The 11,614-nt window shown below is 43.6% G+C and overlaps 1 protein-coding gene across 5 annotated transcripts in view; it reads right to left on the bottom strand.

Moving 5' to 3' along the window:
* The window catches only part of Parp9 (poly(ADP-ribose) polymerase family member 9), a 41,952-nt gene that overhangs the window by 25,875 nt on the left and 4,463 nt on the right, over positions 1 to 11,614 (bottom strand). For 3 of the 5 annotated variants that reach the window (XM_029544754.1, XM_029544753.1, XM_029544752.1), the window contains 3 exons: positions 11,189 to 11,330; positions 7,314 to 8,167; positions 1,713 to 1,928 (listed from right to left, as the gene is read on the bottom strand). In XM_029544754.1, coding sequence (XP_029400614.1) covers positions 1,713 to 1,928; positions 7,314 to 8,167; positions 11,189 to 11,330 — 1,212 coding nt within the window. The remainder of the gene's footprint in view (positions 1 to 1,712; positions 1,929 to 7,313; positions 8,168 to 11,188; positions 11,331 to 11,614) is intronic. The other 2 variants (XM_021209388.1, XM_029544755.1) reach the window with 1 other exon arrangement.

The raw sequence follows: 11,614 nt of genomic DNA, 5'->3' as shown, positions 1-11,614 counted from the left end.
ACTATGGAGAGAGAGAAAGAGAGAGAGAGAGAGAGAGAGAGAGAGAGAGAGAGAGAGAGAGAGAGAGAGACTATTGAGAGGCCAAACCTACTCCATCTTGGGACCAGTCTCCACTTAAAGAAAAAAAAGCCTGAGAACTTGACCTGCAGCAGAACTCAAGCTGGGCCCACATACCAGGAAGGACCTCAGGGCTTGTCTTGGCCAGAGTTACTCCCTAGCTACTTCCTAGCAACAGTTAATCAAAGATTAGTCTGATTGTTTCAGATGTACTTTCAGACCAGTTTGTGATTATATACTGTTTTGCTTCAGAGTACCCACCTGTTGGCTTATAGCCATTCTGTTATATGCTTGCCAGACTGGAACCCCCTCCTTCACCCCATCGCTTGCTTCAATTTTCCTATAAGAATTTGTCCTGCTAAGGGTTTGGGCTGCTCCGCCTTCCCTTTCTATCCTGCTGGGTCATGGTTGAATTAGAGGAGAGCGGGAGCTCGAGCTTATAATAAAGAGACCCTATGCTATTACATCAGAGACGGATCCTTGGTGGTCTTTTGGGGTTCTCCATATATATGGAGAGAGAGAGAGAAGGCACACTGGGATTAAGCATTTCTCTACATCTGTGTGGACCCCCTCTATTCACTAATTTTCTTTTTCTTTTTTTCTTTTTTTTTTTTTCTTTTTTTTGGTTTTGTGTAGCCCTGGCTGTCCTGGAACTCACTTTGTAGACCAGGCTGGCCTTGAACTCAGAAATCCACCCGCCTCTGCCTCCCGAGTGCTGGGATTAAAGGAGTGTGCCACCACGCCCAGCTAATTTTCATGTTTTATGGGAGTCAGAAGAAACTGTAGTAGCTTTGAATCCAACTTCTACTGGAATTTAACCTGTGAAAGGAAATATGGAGGAGCCGAATCCCCTGCCTCATTATGGAAGGACAAAGCAGACCATCGTGTATGACAGAGCAAGACTGCAAAAAGACTGGAGGGTTCTGGGTTTCAGTGTCCATGTGCAGTGTGCTCACTTAGACCTTTCAAATCCAACTTAAGTGAACTTGGGGTAACCATGCTTGCTCAGCCTCTCAGCCAGTCATAGGCAGGTGTGTTTCCAAAAAGGAAACACATCTGTGGTGGTTTGAATGTTTGGCCCAGGGACTGACACTATTAGGAGGTGTGCCTTGTTGGAGTGGGCGTGGCCTTGTTGCAGGAAGTGTGTCACTGTGGGGATGGGCAATGAGATCCCCCTCTTAGCTGCTTGCCAGACACTCTTCTCCTGTCTGCCTTTGGATAAAAATATAGAACTTTCCGCTCCTCCAGCCTCACGTCTGCCTGGATGCTGCCATGCTCCTGCCTTGATGATAATGGACTGAAGCTCTGAACCTTCAAGCCAGCCCCAATTACATGTTGTCCTTTATAAGAGTTGCCATTATAAGAGTTGTCTTGCCGGACGTGGTGGCGCACGCCTTTAATCCCAGCTCTTGGGAGGCAGAGGCAGGTGGATTTCTGAGTTCGAGGCCAGCCTGGTCTACAAAGTGAGTACCAGGACAGCCAGGGCTATACAGAGAAACCAAAAAAAAAAAAAAAAAAAAAGAGTTGTCTCTTCACAGCAATGGAAACCCTAAGATACCATATAACAAGTTTTGATTAACATAATCAAGCAATGGAAACTTATCAAAATGCTTAGATCGTGCAAGTATACAAACTTAGGGTTATTTTGAACTTACCTGGTGTTTGTTGATTTGGAAATGCCATGCCACATGGAAGACATACTGACAGGACAATTTAAATCCTTTTGTGACCCGCACCACTTGATAGTCTGAGGGCAGGGTAATCTTGTCAAGTTCCTTTTCCATTTCAATCCCTGCTTGTCTAAGAATCGACTGAGCCACTTGTCCTGATTTAAAATCCTGCATGTATCCAGAATTAACAATTACATCTGTCTGAAAAGGGAAGAAAACACAGGATTCATTGTTAAATCCCTCCTTCTAAAATAACTAATTTGTACATCCATAGAAGTTTAGAAAAATATTTTGAAAATTCCAGATCCAAAAATTGGTTTTGAAATAGAGACATATTCATTTCATTATTATGAGGTTGTTCACCCTATTTTGAAATTATGTACATATATAAAGGATATGGTCATTACTTTCATGTTTTGTTGAATTATACTTAATATATTTCAAGCTTCTGGTCATTCCATCTAACTCCTTTAGTTTGAAAGATTCTATTTTCAGGATGGAGAGTTGACTCAGTGGCTAAGAGCAATTGTTGCTCTTGCAGGGGACCAGGGTTCACCTCCCAGATAGCACATGAAAGCTTGTAACTGTCAGTAACTCTACTTCCAGAGGATCTGAAGCCCTCTTCTCAGCTCTGCAGTCACCAGGCACACATTTGGTGGCCAACACACATCCAGACAAGACACTCATACCCATAAACTACTAAAATTAAATTAAAAAAAAAAGATTTTATTTTCAATACGTGTGTATGTCTCTGTGTGGGTTTGTATACATGAGTGTAGTACCTGCAAAATCCCAGAGAGGGCGTCAGTCTCTGAAGCTGGACTTAAAGAGAGTTGGGAGCTGCCTGATTTGTGGGGTGAGACAGAACTCAGGTCCTCCAATAGAACAGTCACACTCTTAACAGCTGAGCCTTCTCTCTAGCTTCTTTGGTTGGTTGGTTCTTTCCTTTGTTTTTGTTTTTTTTTTTGGGGGGGGGGGAAACGGGACAATATCTCACCATGTAACCCCGGCTGGCCTCTTACTCACTGTATAAAACAGGCAGACCTCAAGTCCACAGAGATCCATCTGTCTCCACCTCCTCAGCGCTGGACTGAAAGGCATGCAACGGCACAACTTGTTTGTTCTGGTTTTGAGATGGTGTCTCCTGTAGCCTGAATGACCTCAGACGTCCCAAATAGCTGAAGAGGACCTTAAATTTCTGATCCTCTTGTTTCTATCTGCCCCGTGTTGGGATTACAGGTTTATGGGCTCTAGGGACGAAACCCAAGGCTTCATGCAGTTAAGCAAGTACTCTACCCATTGATAGAAGGGCATCCTCCAGCCCTTCAATTTTTTTACCTGAATGTGTGCGTTCTTTCTTTAAAAAAAAAAAAAAAAACAAAACAAAACAAAAATTGGGACGCAATGGCTCCAGATTAACCTTGAACCATACCCATCTCTTCAGAGCTAAAATTACCATCATACACTGTCTACCCATCCAGCTACTATGCTGTTTCCACCATGCTAAGGACTGAACCCAGGACCTTGTACATGCTAAGCAAACATTCTACCACTGAGCCAAATCCCTAAGCCCAGGGTTATTTTCGAGACACATCCATACGGATTTTATTCTCTGCCTTATCTCTGTCAGGGTTATTTTCAAGATACATCCATACGGATTTTATTCTCTGCCTTATCTCTGTCACTTCTTGCTGTTTCTGTGTAGGTTGCTTGGTAACAAAGAAAAAGTGTCTTAGGAACTTTAGGAACATAAGACATCTCATGTCGTTATGTTCTCATGTCCAAGGTTAAAGAAAGTATAAACAAGGCCCAAAGGACTTTAGTGAAACAGTTTTCTTTCTATATGTGTCACCAGATACACCTACCCAACTATTCTATAGGCAGCCACTTAACCAGTTCATCTTCAGCAGCCATTCTCAACCTGTAGATCATGACCCCTTTGGAGGTGTCAAATGACCCTTTCACAGGGGTCGCCTCAGGCAGATATTTACATTGTGATTTGTAACAGTAATGAAATTACAGTTATGAAGTAGCAACAAAAGTAATTTTATGGTCAGGGGTCACCTTAAGATGAGGAACTGTAGCCGGGCATGGTGGTGCATGCCTTTAATCCCAGCACTCGGGAGGCAGAGGCAGGCGGATTTCTGAATTCGAGGCCAGCCTGGTCTACAAAGTGAGTTCCAGGACAGCCAAGGCTACACAGAGAAACCCTGTCTCGAAAAAACCAAAAAAAAAAAAAAAGATGAGGAACTGTGTTAAAGGGCCACAGCTTTCGGAAGGCTGAGAACCACAGATCTACAGAAACAGGGTACACATAGACATCACCTACATTTCTTACTACTTTGCCTCGGAACTCTGAGAGCAGTGCTAAAGGGAGCTGCTCCCTTACAGCTTCAGTACTCTGGCAGTTTGAATATACTTGTCTATTAGAAGGGAGTGGTCTATTAGAAGCTGTGGCCTGGTTGAAGGAAGTGTGTCACTGTGGGTTGAGCTTTGAGACCCTCCTCTTAGCTGCCTGGAAGCCAGTCTTCTCTTGGCTGCCCTTGGATAAAGATGTAGAACTTTAGGCTCTTCCAGTCTCATGTCTGTCTGGATGCTGCCATGCTTCCTGTCATGATGATGATGGACGGAACCTTTGAAACTGAAAGCCAGCCCCAATTAAGTGTTTGCCTTTTATAAGAGTTGCCTTGGTAATGGTGTCTCTTTATAGCAATAAAAACCCTAACAAAGCAAGTACCAAAATTCTTATCATCCATCAAAGGAAACTTAGGTATGTCTGTGGATTTTGTTTGTTTTGTGACAGGGTATCACTGTGTCATCTTGGCTGGCTTGCAATTTGATTTGTAGATCAGGCTGTCCTCAGATTTAGATCAAGTCTTCTGCCCCTGCCTCTCGGGTGTTGGGTTCTAGGCATTTGCCAAATTACTCCATTAATCATGGACATTAATGGTTTTACCCTGAAAAAGCAATCTGAATTTGCCATTGGGGGTCACTGGCACCCACCCTTCAGAAGATGTAAGGTTCCTAATGCTTCAAATAATAAATGAAGATGATAAAATCTGGTAAAAGGATGTTATTCAATAATGTTTCTGCTTGGGGGTTGCAAGATGGCTCAGTGGGTAAAAGCCCTGACTGCTCCTCGGAAAGTCCTGAGTTCAAATCCCAGCAACCACACGGTGGCTCACAACCACTCGTACTGAGATCTGACGCCCTCTTCTGGTGCGTCTGAAGTCAGCTACAGTGTACTTATGTATAATAATAAATACATCTTTTTTAAAAAAATTAATGTTTCTGCTTAAATGTTAAACGCCACAGTAACGACTCCTCAGATAGTTCATTTCATGGAGTCTCCTCAGCCTTCGCTCTGATGTCACATAGGCTGTAAGCGCTACTCTCACTGACTGTTAATTATAATTTGATTGTGAGGGCTGAAGAGATGGCTCAGGGGCTAAGAGCACTGACCGCTCTTCTAGAGGTCCTGAGTTCAATTCCTAGCATCCAACCATCCGTAATGAGATCCCATTCCTTCTTCTTCTGGTATGTTTGAGGACAGCTAGAGTGTATTCACATACATTAAATAAATAAATAAATCTTTAAAAAAATAAAAATTTGATTGTGGCCACAGGACACATCGATGATCCAAAAAAAAAAAAAAAAAAAAAGTAAATAAAAAATGGTAACTTTAAACTTCAGTGTGTCCAGCCAAGCTGATCATTTCCTGTCTGTGGCCTCCTCTCTGGCTCTCTGATCAAGTCACTCAATCCTCCCTGAATGCCTTCCCACTGCTAGTTCACAACTCGCCCAATGTGAGATCAGCCTGCCTCCCCCAGGGCGGGGAATCAAACCCATGCTAAGCAAGCGTTCTGCCACCAAGCATGCCAGCCTATGGATGCTTCTAGAGGGGCATCAGTAGGGCTTTCTTCTCTGCCCTGTCACCATTACTTTTTGCTACCTCTGTGTTCCTGATCCTTGGGCTTCCACCTCAAATTACTGTGATTACAAAGACGGGCCACCATACCCAGTCATATTCTTTTTGTTGTTGTTGTTTTGTTTTTTGTTTTTCTTTTTGTTGTTGTTGTTTTGTTTGTTTGTTTGTTTTTCGAGACAGGGTTTCTCTGTATAGCTCTGGCTGTCCTGGAACTCACTTTGTAGACCTGCCTGACCTCGAACTCCAGCCATATTCTTAAGTACTATTTTTGTTTACTACTATTGATAGATTGCTTCAGCAATGCCGAATGACTTGTTTCCCCAAAGAGATTTGCCAAATAAAGTTGTTTTTTTTCATTTGTTTTTTGTTTTTTTTAAGATTAAAAATAGGATAGAAGCCCCTTGGTCTTGAAAACTTTATATGCCCCAGCACAGGGGAACACCAGGGCCAAGAAGTGGGAGTGGGTGGGTAGGGGAGCAGGGGCAGGGGGACGGTATAGGGGACTTTCGGGATAGCATTTGAAATGTAAATGAAGAAAACACCTAATAAAAAAATTGGAAAAAAAAATAGGATAGAACTAGAGAGATAAGCAACTCAGTCAGTAAAGTACTTGCCAAAAATCATGTGAAAAAACCCAGATGTGTCGATAAGCACTCACAATCCCAGGCAAGCCAGAAAAAAACAAGACAAGTTCCCTGGGGCTGGCTGGCCAGTTTCGGCACAGCCCATGTGACAAGTTCCAAACCAATGACAAACTCTGTCCCAGAAAAAGAAGGGTAGACAGTACTTCAGGAAGACATCCACATGTGTGCACAGGTGTGTGAGCCCTACCCCCACCTCCAGACACGCATAGACTCACAAATACACACCTATCAACACACATATAGATACACATACATACTCGCACACACAGACAGACACACACCTACATACACACTAAATTAATTCATTCACTCATTCCTTTCAGTGCTCAGCCGAGTTATGGTAGCTTTTGATCCCACCTTGGAGGCCGAGGCAGGTGGATCTCTGACTATATAGACCAGCCTGGTCTACATACCAGAGTTCCAGGAGAGCCAAAGCTCTATAGAGACCTTTCCTCAAAAAAAGTAAAAACAAAAATCTAGTGTTTGAGGCTGAGGCAGGAGGATCATGAGTCTTGGGTGACATGGTAGAAAGCAAACATCGTTTCAAACAAACAAAACAAACAAACAAACAAGCAAAACCCAAAGAAATAAGAGAGAGCTTAAGTTCTTTGGGATCAAAGAGTATTCCAATCGCTTCTGGTTCCTCAGAATCAGAACCTAATCATTATAACTCCCTTATGACCATGTGACACACACACACACACACACACACACAACTGTAACCATCTCTTGGATAATGACTCCACTTTCAGATGTTTAACTGCTGTTGTTGTGTGTTTTAAAGGAAGGACTGGGGACTGAAAGAAAGAAAGCCATTGAGTTAGGATTAATGAAGCTAGTCTCTAATCCAGATGGCCTGGCCCTGACATTCACACACTCTAATCCCCAAAAGATACATCTTATAGTCTTCCACTTTAAGCATCTTAGTAATTAACCATTAATTCTAGGACTCCCCTCTGCCAGGGAATAAAAAAACAAACAAACAAACAAAACAAAACAACAAAAAAAACTTACTGTTTGCAGTTCAATGCAGCCTTGGACAATCTGGAGAGTCAGGCCCTGGCCAATGTGAAAAGTCACGTTGGAAGCAGGGTTAGTTTCTGGGCTCCCCCAGGAGCTCAGATCCCTCCCTAGGATGCTTTCCGAGGCAGATTTAAAGGACGCAACAGTGGGGTCCTCATTGCTCACCAGATGAATCTCTCTCAAATTACCAAACATTTGCTTGCCTTGGAAATAAAGCTGGATAGTTTCTAAAATTATGCACGTACACAAATTCAGAGGGAACTGGAAAATTCCAGAGCTCAGGGCTGGAATTGCTACTGTCTTAATGCGTATATCACGCTTGGTGACATAGTCTAGAATGTTCTTAATGGCAAGTTTCAGTAATTCGATAGCTGTCCAGCTGTTCGTAACTGTCCACCGAGGTCCGACTGCGTGGATAATCAAATGGCAAGGAAGTCTCCCTGCACTGGTGATAGCAACTTCACCAACTGGAACTTTACCAAAGGTGGCAATGAGTCTTTTGCTCTCTTCTTGGATTTCAAAGCCACCAATTTTCACCAAGCTTCCAGCCAGGCCACTTCCATGCAAAAGGTCTTCATTGGCTGCATTCACCACAGCGTCAACAACGTGTCTGGTGAGGTCATCCTTCCAGACAGATAACTCTATCCCAGGGACCAGTGTCCTTCTGTAGACCCTCTGAGCAGGAGATCTACTCCCTGCTAGAGTTGGACAGCTCAGGGTAGAGATGCATCCAAACTTATTTTGGAGGACTTCACATAGCTGACTCTCATTGCTTTTTAAAATTTCGAAGATGTTGTGTTTAATGGGAATTTGCCATCTGTAGTGTTCTTCAAGAGAATTATTGGCTGGTAAAGGAGAAACGACAGAACAAGAAAGAAATGAACACCAGTTCCTTTGAAAAGGACGTGGTTCCTTTCCACACTAGGAAGACCGAGTTTCTTACTTGGAAAGAGAGATGAACGTCACCACCTCCCTTACCAACACTGCTATTCCCCCCACCCTCCACCCCCACCCCACAAACACACACACTTGGAATCAGGCCAAAGATATCTAAGGGTTTTAGATGCAAAGCCACTTGTTAAGGGCTCAGCCTTGTATACAGCATTTAGTTAGCAGTCCCTAAATGAGAAAACAAGAAGGTCTTGAATGTTCATAAAATACATGCACACAAAAATGACTTAATTTGAGTCAGGAATAAAGGGAAGCTGTAGTCATAACTTCTCTGCTTTTCTTTCTTTCTTTCTTTCTTTCTTTCTTTCTTTCTTTCTTTCTTAAAAAGATTTATTTATTTATTATATTTAAGTACACTGTAGCTGTCTTCAGACACTCTAAAAGAGGGCATCAGATCTTGTTACAGATGGTTGTATGCCACCATGTGGTTGCTAGGATTTGAACTCAGGACTACAAGAGCAGTCAGTGCTCTTAACCGCTGAGCCATCTCTCCAGCCCTCTGCTTTTCTTAATGTCTTAGGTTAAGTTTGCTTAGAAGCAAATCTTGAGAAAAGACTTCTGAGTGAAAGTACTTTAAGAGTTGATTCTAGAAAATACCAGGGGTTGAAGTTAAGGAGAGAACGGGAGAAGCTAAGACAGGAAAACACAAACAACAAACAAGCAAGGATACTGTGTGTGCTGGTTAGCAAATGAAGCCCATCTCTTAAGAGGGCAGAGCAGATGGTGGAACTCAGGGCCAGAACCTTAGAGCAGTCATCATTATAAGAGCTGAGATATGTATCCAGCTTCCATGGGTCACTAGTCAGAGCTGTTCCTTCCTGAGAGGAGATGGGCAGCACAGGACCAGCCAGGGGGAGGAGACCGGCAACCTCTGGCTCATGGTCCTCACAGTCGAAATCGACACAGAATTACAGCCCAGTAGCGAAAAGAATTATTATGCTATGCACACCCTTCCTTAACCCCAGCCCTGGGGAGGCAGTGGTAGGCAGATCTCTGTGAGTACAAGGTCAGCTTGGTCTACAGAGCCAGTTCCAGAACAGTCAGAAGAACTACATGGTGAGATCCTGTCTTAAAAAATAAATAATGTGCCAGGTGTGGTGGCGCACGCCTTTAGTCCCAGAACTCGGGAGGTAGAGGCAGGCGGATTTCTGAGTTCGAGGCCAGCCTGGTCTACAAAGTGAGTTCCAGGACAGCCAGGGCTATACAGAGAAACCCTGACTCGAAAAAACAAAAACAAAAACAAAAAAACAAAAAAACAAAAAAGAAACCCTGTCTCAAAAACGACAAAAAATAAAATAAAATAAAATAAAAAAATAATGTGTGTGTTGTGGTAATCATTTGCTGAAAGCAGCCAACAGGTTGAAAGGAACCTTAAACAAAATAAATAACAAATAAAATAAATTAGTAACTATGAAACAAAATAACAACAACAAAATAAAAAACAAAATAACAATAAGTGTGAGAAGCAACATGTGGATATATGTTGAAAACATCTGTTTGTGGGTTACCTGGGGTCAGTAAAGTAACTTCTTTCCTTAACACTCTTTTTGTTTTGTTTTGTTTTTTTGGTTTTTTTCGAGACAGGGTTTCTCTGTGTGGCCCTGGCTGTCCTGGAACTCACTTTGTAGACCAGGCTGGCCTCGAACTCAGAAATCCGCCTGCTTCTGCCTCCCAAGAGCTGGGATTAAAGGCGTGCGCCACCACGCCCGGCTCATTAAAACTCTTAAAACCTAAAATTCTTAATTCCTTTACCATACTATCTTTTCTGTGCTATTAAATAAACAGCTGTTTATTTGTACATGCTGTTAGGGGTGCTGTAGCCCTGCTTTCCTGACGCTAACTCTCTGTGGTTAATTGTTCTGTTCCCTGGGAGCCTCCTCACCAAGGAGACTCCAGTGTCCTGTGCTGACGGTTCTGCCTCCGCGCTTTGCGCTATTCCACAGAAGCTCCTATTCTCCCTCCCGTCCCCTGGCAAGCACAGCACGCAGGCGACTGGCTTTTGCACTGCATCCCCCTGCAGCAAGCACAGGACTCCCTTCACCTCCCTGGCTGCTCTGAACCCAGTCTGGCATTAGCATGGCACTGCCCATAAAGCCCCCCTAACACAAACACCCCGAGGAGCCACAAATGCTAGCTTGAGACAGCCTCCTCCGCATAGCCAAAAACTAGCACTCTCTCTGATAAATGGCTGAACTTTCCCCGGGTGCGACTGCTGCCTGTCCTTGGGACCTTGAGAAAGAAATAACAAACTCGAAGAAGATTAAGGTCCCACATTTGAATCATAGAAAGGAGGTGATCAGGGGTCACAGACAGTCATAAAACTTGTCTCTGATAGTGCCATAAAGATAACCCTTAAGGTCAGGAGAATCCCCCTTTCAGCTGCACAGTTTTGCCTGAGCAAATGGTACCATGTTAAAATTATGGCTTGCCGTATCCACCTAGTATTCAAAGAATTCCTCACTGTGCTGTATATAAACACAATGCTCTCCGGACTCTGGCGACCTCTCTTACCCAAAAGAAGCCACGACTAAGCAGACAGTCGCAATTGGCCTTTGCACTGATGGCAAATGTCAAATGGGTCACCCCTAGGCAGGTTGACTCTCTCAGCTCTTGGTCAGTCTTTCCGCCCGTTTTGGCTGTCGAGGAATGGTCAGAAGTATGTCACAGGGCTGGCGTGCTGATGTGCACCTTTAATCTCAGTGCTCAGAGGCAGGAGCAGGCAGATCTGAGTTCCAGGCCAACCCCATCCACAAAGCTAGACCGTTCTCAAACAAATAGAGAAAAGGGTCTCTGCCAACAAGGGAAAGGACAGTGGGAGTCCCAAGAGAATATGTCTTCAGCTGCCACAGTGCCTCTGAAGTAGCTCCCCTCCGGAAGCATGTGCCCGAATCTCCACAGCATCTGTAGTCACACACCTGAGCCCCTGAGGGGGGGATAGTCTCCTTCTGAGTGCCCTCTTCTGCACTGAGGAAAGAGCTCAGCAAAGGCTTTCTTAAGTGAGAGGGAGAGTGAGGCGATCCTACCTGGTCTTTCGGTGGGAGCTGCCGCCCATGAACCCTGTGAAGAAATGAAATGCTTTAAAAGCCTGAGGCTGCAAAAAGCAGAGATGATCAATTGCACACACATCACCCGCTAAGCAGGAATCACATAGGTTCTCAGGTTTAGGGTTTGGGGAAGGACATTTTTTGGTTTGTTGTTTAGATTCATTATTCAGTTTATTGATTTTTTTCGTCCTTTTTTTTTTTTTTTTTTTTTTTTTTGTTTTTTTTAAAACAGTATTTTCTGTGTAGCCCTGTCTATCGTGAAACTCACTCTGTAGACCAGGCTGTCCTTGAACTCAG

Source organism: Mus pahari, chromosome 12 (genome assembly GCF_900095145.1).
Source record: "Mus pahari chromosome 12, PAHARI_EIJ_v1.1, whole genome shotgun sequence".
Lineage (NCBI taxonomy): Eukaryota > Metazoa > Chordata > Mammalia > Rodentia > Muridae > Mus > Mus pahari.
Note: the sequence above shows the minus strand (reverse complement) of the source record. Positions and strands in the feature narration are given on the sequence as shown.